The sequence below is a fragment of the Panicum hallii genome, chromosome 8 (genome assembly GCF_002211085.1).
Source record: "Panicum hallii strain FIL2 chromosome 8, PHallii_v3.1, whole genome shotgun sequence".
In the NCBI taxonomy this organism is placed as follows: domain Eukaryota; kingdom Viridiplantae; phylum Streptophyta; class Magnoliopsida; order Poales; family Poaceae; genus Panicum; species Panicum hallii.
The window spans coordinates 36,674,383-36,696,127 of NC_038049.1; the positions used below are offsets into that span (position 1 = coordinate 36,674,383).

The window sequence follows — 21,745 nt, forward strand, 5'->3', positions numbered from 1 at the left end:
TTAGAAAATTTAATGTTTTTCTTTCCAAAAAATATATTTACATACGAAATAGTGAACATATTATGTTTTTACGAGTATTTTGGTTTATATACAGTCTCATAAACCTCCAGGGGTATTACAAGTATTTCACCAAAAGCATACAGTTTCCCACAGCTCACAGCTGCTCTAACTAAACGGTCTTCTGCTTTTTCCACAGCAGCTTTTTCACAGCGACTTTTCCACAGCCCACAGCTCACGGTAGCTTTTTCCAAAAATCACACCCCAACCAAACACACTGCTGCATGCCTGCTGCGGTGGGCCCTTTCCTCAAAAGAAACAACAGCAAAAAACGCTGGCTGCTAGGCCCACCGCGCACATAACACGGTGGTGGGGGCCACTAAACAACAAAAACACCGGTGCGGGTGGCCAGCACGGCGCCACGTCGGAGCCCCCAGGGCCTAATCCAATCCACAAAGCCCCCTACTACTCGGCTCGGCTGCCCGGCCGCGCTCCACTCTGCAGCTAGCTAGCTTCCCCTGCTCCTCCGTCCAGGCTCCCTCCCGTCCCGTCCCGGCGGCGGCGCTCCAATGGCCACCTTGTCCGCCGTCTCCGTGAAGGCCGGCGGCTTCGGCACGGCGACGGCGACCACCCCGAGCTGGAAGGTAAAGCATCGGGATGGGAATGCATGTGTGGATACGGATGGCTCTGTCCGTGCTCGGTAGTATTTCTTTGTTTCTTTTTTCCAATTTGTTTCTCTAGTTTGTGCTTAGTGGAGTATACAGTAGCTTGTCTCCGCTGATTCTTTCTTTCTCCTCGATGGTTCGTGGCATCCTACAGTATGCTACTCTGCCTGCCTTTTCAATTGTTTTTCTAGAGTAGAGCACTTGTTGCCACAGGCAAATTCAGAGTAATGACGGGTGTGCTTAGAGTTTTGTTTGTAATAATGAGGGAAAAAAGAAATAAACACCAGCGGCTAATCCGGCCCACGGTGCCGGCCACTCAACAGGATGTGATACAACTTTTTTTTTTCCTTCTCATTTGGGGGTGTACTAGCTACCTAGACCGTAACGGAATTTTCTGATTTGCGTTGAACATGTTTTGGATAGGTAACAAAATTGTAAAATCCTCCTGCAGTACGTTACTCTGCAAGGCATTTTGTTGCAGAGAGCCACCTATACTCCATACTCCGTACATGCTTTTTTTATCTGTCAATAAAAAACTACCCTACGTTTTCACCTCTCCTCTGAATGTGTCTTGTGCCGCCATTGACTGAAACTTGCAGGGAAGCAGGGTTTCAGGCCGGAGCCTCATCTCCATGGCCATGGGGGCGACGAGAAGCCGCCTCGTCTCCCTACGAGCACCGCGCTTCCGCGTCTACGCGGTGACGTTTCCAACGATGAGGCCTACTGCTACTAGATCGCTTGGCCCCCGACAGCTTGGATTTATCTGAACTGGGTTGAACATGCAGGCCAAGGCGGAGACGGTGAGCAAGGTGATGGACATCGTGAAGCAGCAGCTGGCGCTGGGCGCGGACGCGGCGGCGGCGCTGACGCCCGAGTCCAAGTTCACGGACCTCGGCGCCGACTCGCTGGACACCGTGGAGATCGTCATGGCGCTCGAGGAGGAGTTCAAGATCACCGTCGAGGAGGACAACGCCCAGAACATCACCACCATCCAGGAGGCAGCAGACCTCATCGACAAGCTTGTCGGCTGATCTTTTCATTTTTTTTTGGTTGGAAGAATGAATGAATGTTGTTGCCAGGATCGATTTTCTTCTTCTTCGGTTGTTGCTTGCTCCTCCTTTCCAGCCTAGCGTACGTCTTTATTTTATTTGTTTGACCTCCGATCCCCAGCTCTTGTTTCCGCGAACTTTTAGCTGCACGTGATGTGAGTGCGTCTTTTTGATGTACCCTAGTGGAATTCCGTTAGGTGTTCATCGCCATTTCTCTGCCTGTTCATCAGCTGTCGTTGCTGCCGCAGAGCAACCAACCTGCAAAACGTCAGATATTAGTACTCCGGAAGGAACTGCCGTCACTGGATGCGACTTGCCTTCGTTCGTTCACGCACGTTTATCCAGCTTGCTTGCTTCCTTCCTGTTCTGGTCAGGTACGAGGTTCTGCATCCGCACACGGTACGGCAAAAGCCTTTTTTTTTTGTGCTGTGCCTTTTACGGCATACCAAATGTGGAAACTGCAACCTATCATGCCTTGCGTGCGGCAGAAATCTAGCAGAAGCAGAGGAAACGGTTCCCTGAAAGGCTGTAACTACGTAAAAAAAAAACGTAATAAGTTTCCTGTTCGATTGTGTCTATGTGAAGCCAGCCATGCATATAGCTAATCGTTCTTACCTTCAATTTAAACTTTTGCAAAGTACTTTCTGTGGTAAAATGACGTTTAATGTTTTTTTTATGGTATGGTCTTTGATATGCAATTCTTGTAATTACTATTTTCTACTAGAATATACTTATTATAAAGTAAAATCTAGAGTGACGGGTAGTTTTTGTTAGTATAATTTTTATCCCCAACAGTTTTACCAAATCACCAATAATTTAACTGCCAACAAACTCATTGCCCCCAGTTTTGGTGGGTTGTTATGTAAATATGCAAAAACTGCTGCCCACTTGCAAACATAATTTTCATGTGCTGACTCTATATATTTCATAATTTCAACTTATAGTCCAATTTCAAAAGTATGACTGTATTTTTCTCTTCCAAAACATATTTGCGAACACGGAACTATTTGGACACCATTATCCAACCCTTTTAACTCGAAGAATAAATCTCTGATTTGAAATTATCACAAACAACTAAAAAAAGAATACAATGTGGCACATGAGAAGTTCAATTGAGTCCCTGCTCTTCCTAGTTGAATCCATAGCCAGGGCTGTAGGCATTCATCCGTGGATGTTCAAGGCCGAAACTTTTCCTCAATCTAAAAAAAGAAGAAGTTGAATCCATATCCTCTCATGCCTCTTAACTTTCAACGTCCAAAAAGGATTCAGGCAAAACCTAAGAAACAGCTTTCAACTCAACTTCCACATGACAGTGCAGCAAACAATGCAAGGCTGCAAGTCCAAAACAAAATAGCCGGAACACCAATGCAGATGGGATTTCACTAACCTCATGCACAACTACAGAAGCACCTCATCACATCCATGTCAGGCCGAAATGGAGCTGTCGGGATTGACGAGTATCACTGTCAGCTGTAAAGAGAAGACATCTCCGATCCGATCCCACTGGCTGGACAATCAAGAACCCGTAGGGATGACATATTCCTACCCCTGCTTTGGGAGCTAAAGGCATCTTATGCCCGGTACTTAATGCTAGTTTGTCCAGCGGTGCGAGTTGGCGGGGACATATTAATTGGACCTGCATCACCAACATCCTTGTTAAGACATGGATCCAGGGTCCCAACCTCTAGCGTGGGATATGCTCCGCGCGTGTACGTCTTGGTGGTGGGTGGATGCGCTCCAGCATAGAAGCACGCGGTGATCATCTACACGTTGGTGGTTTGCGTGACGGCGCGTAGTGTTTTCCTGACCTGCATGGTGGCAGCACTCCTCAAGAAATGAGCCAGCAGCAGGCAATGATATTTTATAATTTTTTTTCAAAATATAAGATCTTAATACATCAAGAAACTAGCAGGCACGGATGCTAGCAGTGATGGATGGACGGTTGATAGGCAAGAATGATTTTTTTGATAAATTATATAGTACAGTAATGTTAACATGGCACAACGTTTTTTTAGGGTGTGTTGGTCACAAACCAAGAGGTTGAAAACCCATGCCCCCTTGGTACCCAATAGAACACGTGCCCAAAGAGCTTGTGAGGATGCATGCATGGCGCGCGCCGATGCTTTGCTGAATATTAATTAATTAAAACACATGTTCAAGAGTGGGAATGCATGAATGCCATGTTTCGATGCTTTGGTGAACAATAGAACACTCCGTCAATATCTGGAATGCATGAGGAACACTTTGTCTGCATTTTGGTGAATAATAATAGAACACATATCCAAGAGCAGGGATTCGTGAGTGCCACGTGTCAGTGCCATGGTGAAAAAATCGAACACATTTCCAAAGTTGTAATGCATGGATGCCGCGTGTCGATGCTCTCGTGAACAGTAGAACATGTTTCCAAGGGCGGGAATGCATAAATACCACAAATGGTGCTTTAGCAGTTTCGTAATACACTGATACAACCTACTTGTATCAGAGAATTATATAGAGTGGCTCTGCTTTATCTCAAAAGTTATCTTTTTAGCTGAGAGTAAAACTTAACTTCCAAAGGCATCTATCGAAGACCGTCTTATCTACCTAGAACAACAAAGATGGTAGCACGGTAATTTTATCCAACAGTAATTTTTCTTGAAAAACAGGCCAGAAATACAATTTTTGAGAACCGCCGGAACCGGCCAGTAAATGCGGATCAGGGGGCGAGTACAAAATCCAAGCCGCAGCAGCAGCAGAAGCAGAAGGAACGAACAATCCTGCGCGTGACGTCAGCGTCGCCGCGCCGCCATCAGCTACCTCCCTGCGTCCCCCTCCCGCTCTTCTCCCCTCTGCGCCCCCCCCCGACGCGACGTGTCCGCATCTGGCACCGTCCAACTCAAACCCCAACGGTCGGATCCCGCCCGGCGTGCTCTACATATCCGTCCCGGCACCCCCCACCCCGTCTCTCTTCCTCGAAGCCTTTTTTTTTCCCCCAAATCTCGCGTACTGCCCCCGACCAGCTCCGCCCCCGCGCGCGCGCGTGCGCCCCCGATCCGGCGGAATCAGCCGGCGCGGCCGTCGATTGGCGCCGCTGCTGCGGTGCGGGAGCGCTCGGCGCCGGCGCGGGCTGCGGATCGAGGCCCGGGTTGGCGGATTCGGGCGCCGCGGACGAGACCTAGGCGGCGGTGCGCCGGAGTTTGTGACGGAGGTTTGGGCGGTTGGTGGAGGGGAGGAGGAGGAGGGGTTGCATATGCGCGTGACGGTCACGCCCAAGGACGAGGAGCGGCTGGTCGGCTTGATGGCGCGGGAGCGGCCGCGGTCGGCGGTGGTGACGGCGGGCGGGGATTTGGTGACCGCTCCCGGCGGCGGCGAGGGGTCGGACGGGGACTCGTCGGGGTCGATACAGGAGATCACCGCCGACGACTTCAGGAAGGACTCGTCGTCCGGCGGCGGCGGCGGTGCGTTGGGGGCCGTTGCTTCGGCGCCGCCGAGATCTAGGTCTTGGACGGGCCCGCCGGCCATGGGGTACATGGCGCGGAGCTACGGGCAGGCGTTCCACAGCTTCGCGTGGCTGCAGGCCGTGCAGAAGAAGCCGCTCGTGGCGTGCCCGGCCCCGGAGGAGGAGGCGGACGAGGACGAGGTGGAGCACGCCGTGGACGACGCCTCGGACGGGGAGAAGGAGGAGGGCGAGATTGAGGAGGGGGAGGCCGTGGAGGGCTCGTCCTCGCCTCCTCGGCCGCCTCCTGAGACCATCGATTTGGACTCCGATGCGCCGGAGAAGTCAGAGTCGGTAGCTGCGGAGGGGAGCGGCGACGTGGCGCCTGCTGCGGCCGCCGAGGAGGTGGAGGTGGACTATGACCAGCGCGTGGGGAGTATACTGGAGGAGCTCGAGATGATCTCCATTGAGGAAGCTGAGAAGTACGGATGGATGCTTCATGTTTTTGTTGAAGGGTGGCTTCGATTTTGGACGCTGAGAAAAACCAGTTTTCGTGCTGCTGTGTTGCAGGTCGTTTGAGGGCACCTGCGCACGTCTGCGTACATGCTTTGAGAACCTGAAGCCGCTGTACCCGGAGAATGGGAGCCCAGTGCAAATTCTTGATCCCCTAGTGCACCAGGCGTTCATCGGAATTGACACACTCACCACTGTAAGGCCTGGACCAAGTGTTGGTGGGTTCCCTTCCTTGACTTTAAGGCTGACGCTTCGCATTGCATTGCTGCAGGTGGCGAAGTCGTTCAACATGCCGAGGAGAGAGCAGAATAAGACAATGCTTTTGAAGTACGTGACTCATCTTCAACTAATTACAGAAGAAAACTGCCACTTTTTGTGTGACTGAAATGATTTCCTATGAATGATGTAGGTTGTTGTTCCACATCAAGAACAGATATTCATGCATGCTGACACCCGACCAGAGAGATGAGGTTAGTAATGTTTCCGTTTTGCTGCTTGCGAGCAGAATTCTGAAATTGCAATCTCAATTTTCTGTCCTGTGCATCAGCTGGACAGCCGTGTGAGGCAGTTAGTTTTCGAGGAAAAAGACAACGTCAGTGACCCAAGTACCAGTGGTGGCACAAAAGCAACAAATGTACCGGCTCCATCTGGGCAGATTTCATCAGGGAGATTGCCATTTGAATCAGGAGCAGCAAATCCATTTAGTGCCTCTAGCTTGCTGAGGTTGGAAGTACCTGCAAAAAGGATTAGTCCCTTGTTGGATCTACATGCAGATTATGACGAGAACAGCTTACCCTCGCCCACACGGGATAATGCACCTCCTTTTCCTGTGCCAAAGCCTGTTGGGTTTGGATCATTTCCAATGGTACCTGAGCGACCATCTTTCCCAGAGAGAGCTGAGCCTGGAAGGAATTCGATATATCCATCCTTAAATGATCCTCTGAAGGCTGTTTCGTCATATCAGCAGAAGTACAGGCAGAAATCTGTCTTTCCAAGTGATGATCTGCCAAGTCCAACTCCTTCTGGTGATGAGGGTAAATCTGCAGACAAAGGTGGTGATATATTTGGTGAGGTTTCCAGCCTCCCAGTTCCAAAGAAGACTGCACTGCCAAGTACAAGTCAGATGCCTGCCTCCCAACCTAACACAGTCAGCAGCAGCAATATTAGTTATGCAGGTGGTCCACCTGACTATGGTAAACAAGCTGAGCAGTCGTCTGCGGGGCCAAATCATGCACTAAAGACTACATCTAAAAGTAGAGATCCAAGGCTCAGGTTTTTGAACCGTGATTCTGCTGGTGCTACAGATGCGAATCAGCGTGTGAATTATTTGGACCCAAAGGATGGGAATTCGGGTGTTGGAGTTCCAATTATTAACCGTAAACACAAAGCAGTGGATGAACCTCAGGTGGATGAAAACTTGTTAAAAAGATTTAGGAATGGTTCCGGGGATCCAAGAAACATGCTGGTGCCAACAGGGGATCCCAATCAGCTTATGACCAACATGAGGGCTCTGCCAAATAGCAGCGGGACAAATACACCATTTTTGCAACCCCATCAAAGTTCTGCTGCACAAATCAGTGCACCTCCTGCTGTTTCATTGCCGCCTTCTCTATTAAAGGACATTGCCGTGAACCCAACAGTGCTGATGAATTGGATTAAAATGGAACAGCAGAAGATGTCAGCATCAGAACGTCAGCAGGTAGCTACTACCAGTGCCGTATCTAGTGGCATGATCAGTATTGGAACTGCTGGCATGGTTTTACCACCTGGCACCGCTCCAAGGCCCACAGAAGCTGCACAAGTTCCCTCTGTTAGGCCACAGGTTCCAATGCAGACACCACCTTTGGTAAAGCTCGTATACTTTATTCTGGTCTTCTGTACATACTGTTTACCTTGATTTACTTGTTTTATATGTTATTAGTCATAGGTGTCATTTAATGCCAACTCTTTGCTCTGTTAGGATATTTTACTGACATAAAGTTTTATTTATGTAGAACTCGCAAAACGATGCTGGTGTACTACGTATGAAGCCCCGTGACCCCAGGAGGATCCTTCATAATAACGTAGCCCAGAAAACGGATGCAGTGGGCTTGGAGCAAGTCAAATCTAATGGAACTACTCAGCCAGATTCTCAGGGCACCAAAGATCAGACTACTTCAATGGTTTCTCAACCAGCGTTGCTGTCTAGCATTGCACGGCCGTTCATCATGGGCACAAAGCATGTTGATCCTGTCTCAAATTCACAGTTGGCTGCTACAGCTCTTATGGCTCCCATGGAACATGCCTCATGCAGCATAAATAGGGCGGATCCGAGGCTAGCAGTTGAACAGAATGGTCATAATGCTGATGCAGCAAATGCTCCTGGAATACCACGCGAAGCTGGGCAGCCAGTTAACCCATGGGGTGATGTTGATCATCTCCTTGATGGTTATGATGACCAACAGAAAGCTCTCATACAGAAGGAAAGGGCAAGACGGATCACAGAACAGCAAAAAATGTTTTCAGCGCGGAAGCTATGCCTGGTGCTTGATCTGGATCACACACTACTTAATTCCGCAAAGGTATTAGACGCTTTAGCCTATGAGTTCTAAGTTTAATTGTTTTCCCATTAATGTATTGCATACTTGTTCAGTTTATAGAAGTGGACTCTATACATGAAGAGATCTTACGGCAGAAAGAGGAACAGGACAGGTCATTGCCAGAACGCCATCTCTATCGTCTTCATCATATGAATATGTGGACGAAACTGAGACCAGGAATATGGACCTTCCTTGAGAAGGTTTGTTGTGTACTTATTTAAATAAAAAGATGGCAACTTTAGTGTCTCTGCTCTGCTGTTATTTTTTGACCTGTCTGTTGCTTTGCTATAGGCGAGTAAGCTCTTTGAGTTGCATCTGTATACCATGGGAAACAAACTTTACGCTACTGAGATGGCCAAGGTTCTTGACCCTACTGGGACCTTGTTTGCTGGGCGAGTCATCTCAAGAGGTGATGATGGTGATCCATTTGACAGCGATGATCGAGTGCCCAAGAGTAAAGATCTGGATGGCGTGTTGGGGATGGAATCTGCAGTGGTAATCATAGATGATTCTGTGAGAGTGTGGCCTCACAACAGACATAATTTGATAGTTGTAGAGAGGTTTGTGTCACTGTTTATTTTTTTTTATTCTTCCTACATGAACTCATGGTAGATACATCTTGACTAAACCCCTTTCCATGAGATTTTCTGCAGATACACCTATTTCCCCTGCAGCAGACGTCAATTTGGCCTTCCTGGACCATCACTTCTAGAGATAGACAGAGATGAGAGGCCAGAGGATGGTACCCTTGCTTCTTCACTGGCGGTACGCACTTGTTTCTCCACAATTGAGCTTACGTGGGCTGAAGTCCATCTTTGATTGTTCTAACAGAGTTCTCGTGCTTTCTGGGAGTAGGTCATTGAGCGAATTCACCGCAACTTCTTTTCTCATCCTAACCTCAATGAGGCTGATGTTCGAAGCATACTAGCAGCTGAGCAGCAGAGGATCCTTGCTGGCTGTCGTATTCTCTTTAGCCGGGTTTTCCCGATTGGGGATACCAAACCCCATTTGCATCCTCTGTGGCAGACTGCAGAGCAGTTTGGTGCAGTATGCACGAACCAGATTGATGACCGGGTCACTCATGTTGTTGCCAACTCCCTCGGGACAGACAAGGTGAACTGGGCACTATCCACTGGCAGATTCGTGGTGCACCCAGGATGGTGAGGAATATTACTACTTTCATTTGCTTAAACCATTCTTTTTCTATTACATATCCTTATTTTCTAACTTGTCGAGATGACCCATCACTTGATTGAAATTCTGTATCATGTTTGCCATCAACAGGGTAGAAGCTTCAGCTCTGCTGTACCGACGCGCCAATGAGCTTGACTTTGCAGTCAAAACTCCCTGCTGAGTCCCAGTTCTCCATCTCAGCTCCGGGGAAGAATTATTCTTCTCGGGATGGGATCCGGTCATGCAAACATAACATGATAAAAAAGAAACTAACAACACTCTAAAACCGGATCCATCGTAAGAATGACTACCTCCAACAGAATTCCAGGCTTTAATACAATGGGTAAAAAAAAATGATTTATGAAAAGCCGGAAAGAGGGGTCTAGGACAAGCGGCCGATGCCATTACCAGAGGTGGCGAGTCATTTGGTTCAGAAGTATCTCAGAAAAGAGCCGAATGTGCGCTAAAGTGAAGTCCATTGTGCACGCACCGCCTACCGTTTGTAACATGTGAAATTGGTGCAATTTTGGTAGTAGTCGTAGGTTCAGATGCCACCACAGAAATGGGGTATTTTGGTAGCTGCCGTGGGTTACCCATAGAAGTGGCAATTGAACGGACAAGGGCGGCAGCAATTTTGAACAAGGCAGTTTGTGTATGTCTGTCTTGGGGTAAACTGTGGTTGGTTGCGTCTTGTGCCGTCGAACGCTGAAAAGGCACATGGACAAGGACAGCTGGGGCGGCTCGTTGGCTGGTTTAGTGGGTCCGGATAAAGGGTATGGAGAATTGGGAGCCAATGGTAGCTGCGAATGATGTGATCGGTTGGTTACTGGTTGTTACGTGTGAAAGATTACTGCAAAGAAGGAAACGCGCGCGTGTGTGTGTGTGTGCAATCTTTAGGGGCTCCACATGAAAACCAAAAACCGTTAAGATTTCCCCGTACCTGCTAGTTTTTTTTTTCAGGTGAAATTGCTGCCGGTCTATGGAGTCTGCTTTGGCTTGGAGTCTATGTAGTATAGGTGCAGATGCTTACATACATGCATGCACAATCTTAAAATTTTTCTCTTAAACTTTATATGTAGAAAAGAACATTGATGGCGTTTTGAACATAAACGTTATGTAGAAAAGAAGACACTAGTGACTCTTTAAACGTTGAGGAAAAAATTACGGCATTTTATGTTTTGTATGACCACGTTTTGAGGAAGCGCTAAAATTACGTAAGAAAAGATGCGCCCTTACGAACTGAAGGGAAAGAAAACACGAGATTCTACAGCTGGATGAAATTAGAGATGAAAATATTATGGATATTATTCGTATAACGTACAAAATAGCTGGTTAAGCCATTTAGCATTTGGTTCTCTAAAACAGTGCCGGCTGACTGAAGTTATAGTGATTAATAGCGGCTAAATTGCACATGGAACCAAATAGCACCACATTTTTCAATTAGCTATAGCGGGAGATACTTATAGCCGGCTATTTTGAAAAATCGACCACGATGCACGTGTCTGCCCTTTATTAGCAAAGTCGCTGTGCCTAAACCCCATGCGATCCTTTTCGGCCCGAGTGTGTCAATGATGTAACATTTGCCATCCTGACTCAAGATGAATTTGAACCTCCTAGTAGCATTTGAGGGGCATGACATGTGTGAGGGTCTAAGGGAATAGTGCCATCTTGCTAGATGTGGGTGATGTTCATCAATATATAAAGCTAAGTGCCAATGCATTCAAATCACCGGGTGAATCCATTTACACGAAGCGAGAACGAGGATTTCTCCAGCCAGATGATGGAGTGCACCCGCCTAACCCTAGCTTAGGATGAGTTTGGAGCAGTCAAGCCACTGTGTGATTTGTAAGTTTGGGGGAGGAACTGGGGCTTATACTGACCTGTCGAGATGTAGCCTTTTGTGCACTGTAGCAGCGCACATTGTAGCCTTCCTGCAGCAGGTCATAATAACTCTTCGCCCACGCGCGCGGCGCTGTGAAGAAGCTTAGCCTATTCTACAATGTCTCAATTGGGTTATATGATGTTAGCGTGGGCCCAAGACCATCCCGCGGTGGTCCGGGCCCGTGGTAGTTGTTCATGAGCACTTCGTCCTTGCGGGCACGTGGAGGCACCGGACCTGCTAGTACGTGGGAGGAGGTCCGGAGACTGTGCCCCCAGTTGTCACGCCCGGGCCTTACGCCTTGTCTGTATGTACCGATAAAAGCATAAGCGGGATTGGTGCGAATATATGTTTTAATAGGATTGAGCCATATTTAGGATGGGAATGTTCAGTAAGGTAAGGGTCGGCAAGGGGTTCAGTCACACGGTATAGTTGAGATAAAAATGAATAAGAAGCGAGGACGAAAGCGTAAACGGGGTTGGTGTAAGTGTGTGTTTTACTAGGACCGAGTCATATTTAGATCTGAAATGTTACATAAGAGCAGCAAGGGTTGGCAAGGGGTTCAGTCACGTGGTATAGTTGAGATAAAAATGAATAAGAAGTTAGCTGATTGAAGCCGTCTCTTGATTTAGCTGTTTCGGGAGGAGAGAGGAGGCCCTTCCATTAGTGGTCGGTAGATCTATCTGCATGCATTAGAGTAGGCCATCGGTTGAGTGGTAGGGGTAAGGAGGCCCCTCCCTTATGACCTCCAAATTGTAATTAAGTTAAAGCAACCATAGCAATAATCCCTAACCAGAGCTCCTACTTCCTAAATAGAGGTTCTCCCTATTTTGTGTGGGGTCTACATTTTTACACCGAACTCTAACAAGGGTCACAAATCTGAATCATAATTTAGTTTTGTCTTATATTTCTACTCATCCTCTATTTTTATCCTTACAATACAACAATAATTAAAAAATTATTTGTAATCATTCACCATATCAAATTCATGATTTATATTCCAAAATTCAAATTTAAATTTATTTTTTAAACATAAAACCGCATAGGCATATAGAAATTGCCCATCATAGTCGTCAAACTAGCTCTTCCTATATCAAGCAAAAGATAATGAACCATTACAGAATGAGATTATCGTCGGCCAAGCAGACCATCTATAACGTTGCAAAATTGACAAATAAACGAGGGGCACCATATCAAGCAATATGTAGTATATAAAAAATAACGATACGGCTAATTTACGGGCAGCTGTTTTATAAAACGTTCGCACGGTTGTTATTTTCTATTGGGGACACTGTACGGAACCAATGTTCCTTTCATACATACTGAATCAGCTCGGAGCCTCGAACAAACACATTAGGGTGTCTGCATAAGAGAGAAAAGAAAAAGTACGAATGATGTCAGCACATGCATACATATGTGAGAAGAAAAAAAGAGAACCGATAGACATATGCATGCACACAATTTCAAACAAAAAAAATTGTAGTTTCAAAATTGAGCGTCCGAAACAAAACCTGGTGACACAGTTGCGATTATTTCAATAAGAGTTTAAAAACAAGATCCTGCACTACTATATTTCAAATATACATTTTTTAGTGTGAGAAAATACTTTTTAGTGTATTACAATTTTGCTTATAAAATTTTATAAAAATTGCTTATGGCTTTACAAAATGTTGCTAGACTCGCATGAATTTAGTTAAGTGGATATTATGTTGATATTTAGAAGATAGATTGGATGGTGTGATTAGAGAATGATGGCAAACAATTATGTTGGGTTGGTGGATGTTTATTGCATGACCAGTGATAGGTACTTTAGCAAGTCAATTGAGCATTTTTTACTAATTTATGTTGGTACTTTTCTAATCTACATAAGCAATTTATATGTCTTCGAAAATATTGTCGAAATATATGCAACTCTTGTTTTGAAGGTCTTTTCAAAAAAAATATAATTGTGCAATCAGAATTTGAATTTGATGGCGGTTCAAGAACTACAACTTTTTTAAAATTTTGAAATTGCTTGCATGTGCTGCTGTGGGTGATAAAAATCCTGCACCCCAGTTGAGCAGCTATCGTTGAATTAGAAATGAGGAATGTATATTATTGGAAAAATGAGAGGACAGATGATTCCATGTGGTATGATCTAGTCTACTTAATGTGTGAGCTAGTTGATGCAGAGAGTGCGTACGTACTGATAAAATTAGGTTCGGCTGCAGTGAAATCGTTAAAAAACAATAAGCAGACACCTGATATTCCTTGTAGCGAGACTAGAAATGTACTATTTATGAAAAGACTAGCATCACTTGCTTTGAAATTGGGAATCTTATCTGGCTGCCTTGTTACAAAGAAATTTCATAGTTTTGACAATGGTAGTATCGATCGCATATATTGAACTAAACTATACCAAAAAGAAAAATCAAATATTGAAGAACAAGCTCACAAATAGCAATCGGCAGCCAAGCTGATACAGAAGTCTTGATTAATCGATGATTGATACGAATAAACAAGTTTTGTGAGATAACTGCTCACGAGAACGATCGAGATAAACAGGCCTCTAGTGTGACTGAAGTTGGAACCGAAAGAAAAAACAGATCAGCACTCAGTGCTGGCCGATCCCTGCCTACAGCTCTACTGCTGGCTGCCTTCCTGCACCTGTGGGGGTTCATGCCGTAGCTGAAGCGCGTGCAGCAGGCAGCACGGCAGCTGTAGCAGGAGCGAGCGGTGGTTGATGGCAGCACGCTCCCTCAGCCGGCGCGGCAGATCCAACATCACAAGGGAAATTCGGCAGCTGAGCGTACACATACCTCTTGCGCGGGGCAGGGCGGGAGACGGTCCACGAGAGGGCGGCGGTCAGATCCTGCGTGTGCCAAGGGAGGGCGGGCGGAGCTGCGGAGGCAAGCAGGAGTGCCTAAAAAATTATTTTTTTACTAAATATAGTACAGAGCAAACGCTTACATACGTACATCACACGTACATTCACCCTTATGAATATGCATGCAATCTTACCCCTATGAGCACCTCCGAGAGACCGAGCCAGTAGAATCTCAAAATTGACAAAATTACCAGAGGCACCTCGCTATCGACAGGCATGTCACCTACTACCGAAAAAGAATAGTGCCGGTTAAATTCTAGAATAAATATAGGAAAATACGAGCATCTGTGTCGAATCGAGAACTCGAACCGAATAGACAGTTTCTACCATAGCTCAGCTGGTAAAAACTCATTTTCGTGGTTGCCAATTTTTGTATGTCTTTTGCCCAGCCCATGGAACGAGCACTAAGGCCCGTATTGTGGATACAGCTCGGGCTGTGCGTCTGTATTGTCCTATGGGGAGGCTAGCGCATATGCAACTTTAGATTTATTGGATCTATGAAAACCTTTCCAACAAGCATGTTGCTTCGCACCTGTTCGAGGCCACAGTGTGGAATTTCGTATATTTTTCTTTTTGACTCGATGTATTATTAAGTGCTTGTCTCTGGTGCAGTGTAATCTCTTGTTTACTTTGTTTTACTTTTTATGTATGATGTAATTTCTTTGGCTCAAAATCAATGTAATTTACTAATGCATGAATTTTTTGTATTGTTAAAATCAAATTAAAGCGTGCAATCTCTTTGTCTCTGATAAAAGTAATCTTATGTTCTTGTAATACCAACTGAGCGTAGTAACCTACCAACCTAAATGATGATATTTTTTGGATTTATTATAGAAAATAATGGCAATAGTCCTTTTATTGGTAAATGATATGCGAGCATATCATTTATATCAACAGTTAGACACTGCGATAGTGAGTGTGCATTCATGTATACGAGCATCTGTATTGTATAAAAAATATTGATCTGTTTTTAACAGGTTTGTTTCCTTGTGCAGGTTAACATGGGGATCTGCTTTTTATTCGGTTGTTTCTGTTGATTTTGAATATTGTAGTTGTTCGTGTTTGTAGGGTGTCATTTTTCTACCTGACCAAACTAATGGAACAATTTGTAATGTTTTGTATGTCTGAGGTATGTTCTAGTATTGTCAATTTTTATTTTTGTATGTCTTTTAAATTTCGTGTCCTATCCATGTTATGCCCCTTTGTAATTTTCTAGGAAAAAAGAAACTTCCTAATTTGTAGGTGATGATTTGTTGTTGATTTATGAGTGCGATCCCTTTTCCCGAGGTTCGTGGAAACAATCAATTGATTTTTGTTTTCCGTCACTCAAATTTAGATAACTGCCGATGCCACGTGGCCTCATACTACTGGTTGCAAAGATTTGACTGATAGCATCGTGATTTTTACTCGAGTGTTAGAGCATCTGTCCTAAATTGGGTCCTATCTTGAAATACAGGGCTTAAGAGAAAAAAATTAGCCTCCAACAGGAGTTCTATTTTATAAAAAACTGGCAAATCAATTTAGGACTCAGTCTCCCGGGTCCTAGATATAAGACTCAATTGGTTGGGTCCTATCTTCCTTTTGCCACGAAATCTAACTGACAGAGACTTCTTTCCCCAATGCTTCCGCTCCAATCTTTCCCTAATTAGTTGTAAATGATATGATTTGAGACCCCACTGTTGGAGTATAAGCTTTTTTTAACCCTAAACACATCAAATATGTCCCTAATACAAATTATAAGACCCAAATATAGGACTTATGGTTGGAGATGCTCTTAGGGAAACATTTCCTTCAAACATTACTTTTGGAATTTAGCGAGATAACCCGTGACCTATTGCGCTAGAGGCCAGCGCGCGACTCCTGTCTCTTCCCTTCCCTAGCGTGCGCGTGTTTCCTTTCTCGGCACTGCTCCGCCACTGCGCGTGATGCAGCTGTGCTAGGGCTGGAAAAATAGCTTGGAGCTCGCGAGCTCGAGCTCGAAGCAGCTTGGCTCGGCTCGGAGTGGCTCGCAGCCGAGCCAGGTATTTTAGCTCGCTGGAGCGCCGAGCCGAGCCGAGCCGAGCCAGCTCGCTCTGGCTCGCGAGCTCGGCCCAGTATAGCCCAAGGCGGCTGTTATTCACTTATTTTGTTGAATTGTGATGGGTATGGGCTGATGGTAATATGGGAAATTGGAAATGGCATGATGTGTTGGACTGTTGCCTGATGGTGCTGGTACCTTGTCTAGTTGAGTAAGTCATGAAGTTACATGTTCCTCTCTGTGATCTGTGTGACGGTGTGAGAACTACTGCTATTTATTTTATCATATATATTCTTCAAAGGACTAAATGAGTGATGCTGTGATGGACTAATGGTCCATGATTGATTGATCTTGGGCTTTTTTTAAATCAAATTCAATGACATGATTAGTAAATGACTTATTAATATGTATACACTTTCAAATGTTCAATGAAAAAGTCCACACATCAATCAAATGTTCATAATATGTATACAGGAAGCATATGCATGCAAATTTACTGAATGTCTGATTATTGTGTTGGCTCGGCTCGCGAGCCGGCTCGAGCCGGCTCGCGAGCCTAGTTCGAGCCGAGCCAAGCCTACTCAGCGAGGTCGAAAAATTACCGAGCCGAGCCTGGCTCGGCTCGCTCAACCACCGAGCTGGACCGAGCCGAGTCGAGCTCGGATCGGCTCATTTCCAGCCTTAAGCTGTGCCGCGGCCCCTTCCCCGGCAAAATCTCACCTCCAATCTTTTCGTGATTAGGAAGGCTCTGGCTACTCTACAAACAGCTCCGGCTCCGGCTTTTCCGGTGGAACGGTTTCTCCAATGGAGCAGAAACCGTTTTAGAAAATATTTGGCAAAACAGTTCCTCTTAGTTGTTTAATATAAAAAAATCCAAATGACCATACCCTTATCTATTTTTTTCTCAATTCTTCCAATTTCTTTTCTTCTTATTTTTTCTTTTCTTCTCATTCTCTCTCCTTCATATCCTCTTCTTCCCCTCGTGAATCGGCTGCCGTCTCTCGCTGTCCGCCTCCTCCCGCCAGCTGCCTCAGGCCCCGCCCTGGCCGCCTCGAGCTCTAGCGGCGCCTTCATCCTCGCTCCGTTCACCACCGGCCACCACCTCGTCCAAGCCGCCGTCGCCCCCGCACCCGTGCCCGTGCCCATGGCTGCCTCTCCTGCGCATGTTGTCCCGCCGGTCCTGCCCACCTCCATGCCCCGCCGACCACTTGGCTCCCGCCCGCCTCCGTGTGTGCCACACCTCGCTCCCTCTATGTAACACACTAATTTTTAAATTAGGAATCTAAATAAATTTTGCTAGATTCTTTACAGGACCCGTAAGGTTTTTATTCAATTATTTTGATTTTAGAGCATTTATCATGAATTAACAGTGATTTACTTAACCATAAAAAGAAATATAAGAAAATATAGGTCTTGTACATTTCATGCCGAATTGCATAGTTTCATTGCTTATCTTCCATTTGAATTTAAATTTCAAAAATTCAAATGCATTTGAATGCATTTCTTTCTCTCTCTCTCTCTCTCTCTCTCTCTCTCTCTCTCTCTCTCTCTCTCTCTTTCTCTTGTTTTGGCTCGGCCCAACACCTCCCTTCCCTCCTTTTCTTTTTCTCCCGCATGGCCCAGCCCAGCTGGCCTTTTCTGTTTTCTTTCCTCCCCGCGCGGCCTAGCCCAGCAGCCCGGCTCCCTCCTCCCCTCCTCTCTCGCTGACAGGCAGGGACCGCCTGTCGGGGTCGTCCCCGACCTCGAGCCAGACTCGGGCTCGAGCCTGAGTCCGGCCACGGCACGGCACGGACGCCGCCCGCGCATTGCCTGGGCCTGCACATCGAGGCTTCCCGCTGCCACCCTATAAAGCCGCCGCCTCGTGGCCTAGGCTCCATACATCTCGCAGCCGCCGCCTTTTGCCTCGCAGCCCTAGCCACGCCGCCGCCTTCACCGCCAAGCTCAGGGACGGTGCCGTCTTGCCGCTCCGTTGCCCCCGCCCACTGCCGAAGCTCCGCGTGGAGGTGGGCATCATCACTGGCCCTTTTCCCCTCTGTGTCCTTGCCTTCTCGCGCGCACAATGTCTCGTCGGAGCTCCGCGACCGTGCCTCGCCGTCGTCCGCTTTCCCTAGCCCTCGGCGCCTCGTCCCAACCCCCTAAACGCGTTCCCCTCCTTGCTCTCTTTCTCCCACGCCAAACCCGAGTCGAAACCGTGGCCGAAATCACATTTACGCGATTTTCCGACGAGCTGCCGCTGCCCGCTGCCGCAAGACCTCGCCGCCGGCGTCTAGCGCCGCCGCCCCATAGCCGCTAGCCGTTCCCAGCCGTCCGATCCAGATTCGACGGTCTAGATTAGATCTAGACCGGGGTCAAATAACCCGATACTGGTCAACCCTAGGGTATTTTGCACATAAGTCCCTGAGTTCTATCGAAATCAACCCGTAGTCCACTGCAGTTCAATAGTATTCACGAATAGATCCTTCTATTTAAGCCCCTGTCCTTTTCTAAAATAGAACCCGTAGTCCCTTGTCCCCCTATTTTTCAATCTAACTCCTAGATTTAAGGTTTAATTATGTTTTACCCTCGGTTTCTTTGTTCAGAGCCCTTCTAGATTCAAATATTTTATAAATAAGCCCCTGGAATCATATCTTAGCCATAACTTCTCCGTTTTAACTCCATTTTCATCGATTCTTGTGCTCACGCGACCCTTGCAATGTATACAGTAGCTTCATAATGTTGTTTTGCTCTGTTTATATTGTTTGGTATACTGTTTCTTATTTATTATACTTGTTTATTTGTATATACTTGTGTGTACGATAGACGGTGCGCAGTTCGAGGGTCCGCAAGAGCCCGGCTGTGAAGACGTTCCTAAGCAGCAGCAGTACTTTAACGAAGGCAAGTGGTTCTTGATCATATTCCAGTCCTTGTAACTTTATAAATACACAAATTTACTTTATATGCATGCATGTGTCTAGAATATGATGGATCCCAAACTAAGGATGTGCCTAATTCTTTTGAACTTCCTTGATTAAACCTGGGTTGTTATAATTATGTTGTAGCTATGCTAGTTGCTTTTACTTAGACTTTGGTTGAATAACCTTAAAATTACGCTATACTTGTTTAACTTCATGTTCAGAAATATTTTATGGTGATAATTAAGATCATTGCATGAATTGGAACATGGAGAACCACCTAGGAAAATAGTGCAACCACAATACTACATGGCTCTGGTCTTGGCTAATTAATTAGAAAATTTAGCTTATGCCAATATTACCGAAAGGGCAAGAGGGGTTGCATCGTCGGGGTATAGCTCGGTCCTCTTGAGAGTATGATATGATCCTGGTTAAGGCGACTGCCTTATTAGGGAGAGTTATGACCAATTTGAATCGAAACTTTAGCGGATTGTTATAAGTTAGGGAATCTTTGTAATGTACTCGTAGTGAATCCCTGCCACTCACCTCAGAAGTGTTTAAGGGCTTTGCAAACCCAGGCATCAAGGGAAACACGAGTTGTGGGTAAAGTATACAACCTCTGCAGAGTAAAAACTGATATATCAGCCGTGCTCATGGTTAAGAGCGGCTTGGACCCTCACATGATAATTGAACTTAAAGATGATCTAAATTGATGTTCTTTATTTATGCTGTTACTTATCTCTTTTATTTGTATACTTACACTTAGTTAATGCTTTCTAAATAAAACTTGACCAACTAAAAATGCTTGTCGCAGTCAAACCATGTCAGCTTTTTCTTGATTTTGGCCTTGCATGGCATATAATTTACTCCACTTGCTGAGTACCAACTATAAGTGTACTCACGCTTGCTTTATTAAAACTAATGCTGCTCAGAACAAGATAATTGTCCAGAGTTTCCTAAAGATTTCGAAGAGTACTAGGCGTATGTCTCCCAGTCATCTGTTTGTGAAGTTGAAGTCCGCTGCTAGTTATAAATGTTTATTCGCTTAAGACTTTTGGTCATGTAATAAAGTACTATGATACTCTCTTTCATTATGACATTTTTATAACACCCTAATGTAATTTTCCTAAATTTTAATAAATTTATTTTGGCTCAAATAAAATTTCTAAGGTTTTCCTTAGATTACCTTGCTTTTAAATTAATTTTATACCACAAGTAATTAAAAATTTATTTTAGGAACAACATGGTTGTGCATTCATGCTGGTGCGTCTCTTTCGTTTGTTTGAATGGTTAAGTTTGAATTCAAATCTCATTTGGAGTCAAATATATTTGAGTTAGTTTAGAAAGGAAAAGAAAAGGAGAAAAACAAAAAAAAGGGAGCAGCCCAACCTTCCCAACCCGCAGCCCACTTCTTCCTTTCCCTCACCCCTCTTCTTTCCGTATGGGCCACGCCGGCCCACTCCCCTTCTCTCCCTCGGGCTTCCTCTCCTCTCTCTCCTTTTCCTCCCGCGGCCCAGCACACGCCGAGGCCCAGCTCCTCCCCAGCCCGAGCGCTCTCTCTCCCTTTCTCCCTCTGCCAGCCAGGGCCCGCACGTCAGCTCTTTCCCCCTCTTCTCCTTCCTCCTCGCGCTGCTCTCTGCTCCGCTGGCCACTCCGCCCGGCCGCGCCTCTGCACCCTGGGCCCGTTCCACCGCGCCGCACCCAGCCCGAGCTACACGCTGGCCTCGTCCCCCGCCTGGGTCCCTCTAGAAGCCACCCCGAGCTTGGATTAGGCGAGCCACAACCACCCGCGGGATGCGCGGCATCCGTTGCACGGGCGACCCGCACGCCGAGGCCGCCCCACCCCCTTTCTTAGCCGCAGCCGTCCCTCGCGCTTCCCCCTAAGCCGCCTCCGCACCCCCAGCCTTCTCCGAGCCTTGCACTGCCGTGCCATCACTCGAACCGAGGGTGACGCCGCCGTCGACCCGAGCCCCTGCGCCGCCGCAATTCAACCCCGGCGCCACCGATCCTCGACCGCTAGCCGTCGTCGCAGTTTCCAGGGGTGGTAAGGAATGCGCCGTACCCTTTTTCCCTTCCTCTCTCCCTCTGCGCGAGCGTGTCCCCCTCGCTGCCGTGACCCAGTGCCGCCCCCGCTGTGGGGAGCCCCGGCCCGAGCCCTAATTAGCTTTCTTGAGCGCCTAGAAGTGTTCGCCGTGTCGTGCTTTACCTCCCGGGCCAGACCTCGTCCAAAATGGGGCCCGGACGGCCGAGATCGGCCAGCTCCGGCGAGCTTCCACCACGGGAGTGGTCTCCGGCGAGCAATCGCCGCCGCCCGGACCCCCCAATCCTCCTGAACCATCCGATCCGCGGCCAGTGGGTAGGATTAGATCCCCATCCTCTTTGATCCATACCGCCGGATCCTGATCCAACGGTCCTGATTAGAACATACCGGTTCGGCCCGGCTATTTTGTTAAAGAGCCCCTGGGTTTTCTCGAAAACAACCCGCAGTCCACCCTAGTTCAAAAATAATTCCAGTTAGGTCCTGTTTTATTTGTTTAGGCCCCTGAGCTCTTTGAAAATCGAACCCGCAGTCCAGTCCCGGTAGTTTTGCGTGTTAGACCCTGCGTCTAACCTTTAATTACGTTTAGATCCCTAGTTTTTGCCCAGAACCCCCCTGGAAGTTCTGTTTTCTTGTAGAAAAGCCCCTGGACCTTGTTTTAAC

The 21,745-nt window shown here is 46.7% G+C and overlaps 2 protein-coding genes across 2 annotated transcripts; both read left to right on the forward strand.

Annotated features, from left to right (window-relative positions):
* Nucleotides 1-483: 483 nt before the first annotated feature.
* LOC112902725 (acyl carrier protein 4, chloroplastic-like) lies at nt 484-1,888 on the forward strand. The gene is made up of 3 exons (XM_025971889.1): nt 484-641; nt 1,262-1,360; nt 1,448-1,888. The coding sequence occupies exons 1-3, from the start codon at nt 567-569 to the stop codon at nt 1,691-1,693; spliced, it is 420 nt and encodes a 139-aa protein (XP_025827674.1). The 5' UTR covers nt 484-566; the 3' UTR covers nt 1,694-1,888.
* Nucleotides 1,889-4,669: 2,781 nt separating this feature from the next.
* Nucleotides 4,670-10,458, forward strand: LOC112902361 (RNA polymerase II C-terminal domain phosphatase-like 3). Its single transcript, XM_025971405.1, has 11 exons — nt 4,670-5,608; nt 5,697-5,835; nt 5,911-5,966; nt 6,049-6,109; nt 6,187-7,485; nt 7,634-8,200; nt 8,272-8,418; nt 8,510-8,778; nt 8,872-8,983; nt 9,074-9,378; nt 9,503-10,458. Exons 1-11 carry the CDS (start codon nt 4,941-4,943, stop codon nt 9,570-9,572), a joined length of 3,693 nt encoding a protein of 1,230 aa, XP_025827190.1. The 5' UTR covers nt 4,670-4,940; the 3' UTR covers nt 9,573-10,458.
* The last annotated feature ends 11,287 nt before the right edge of the window (nt 10,459-21,745 follow it).

What these genes read in the sequence shown, in the direction of transcription:
- LOC112902725 (XM_025971889.1), top strand. Translation starts at nt 567, where the DNA reads ATGGCCACCTTGTCCGCCGTCTCCGTGAAGGCCGGCGGCTTCGGCACG. An exon ending in CGACCACCCCGAGCTGGAAG is followed by an intron (nt 642 to 1,261) that starts GTAAAGCATCGG and finishes TGAAACTTGCAG; the next exon opens with GGAAGCAGGGTTTCAGGCCG. An exon ending in CGCGCTTCCGCGTCTACGCG is followed by an intron (nt 1,361 to 1,447) that starts GTGACGTTTCCA and finishes TTGAACATGCAG; the next exon opens with GCCAAGGCGGAGACGGTGAG.
- LOC112902361 (XM_025971405.1), top strand. Translation starts at nt 4,941, where the DNA reads ATGCGCGTGACGGTCACGCCCAAGGACGAGGAGCGGCTGGTCGGCTTG. An exon ending in CACCCGACCAGAGAGATGAG is followed by an intron (nt 6,110 to 6,186) that starts GTTAGTAATGTT and finishes CCTGTGCATCAG; the next exon opens with CTGGACAGCCGTGTGAGGCA. An exon ending in TTCGTGGTGCACCCAGGATG is followed by an intron (nt 9,379 to 9,502) that starts GTGAGGAATATT and finishes TGCCATCAACAG; the next exon opens with GGTAGAAGCTTCAGCTCTGC.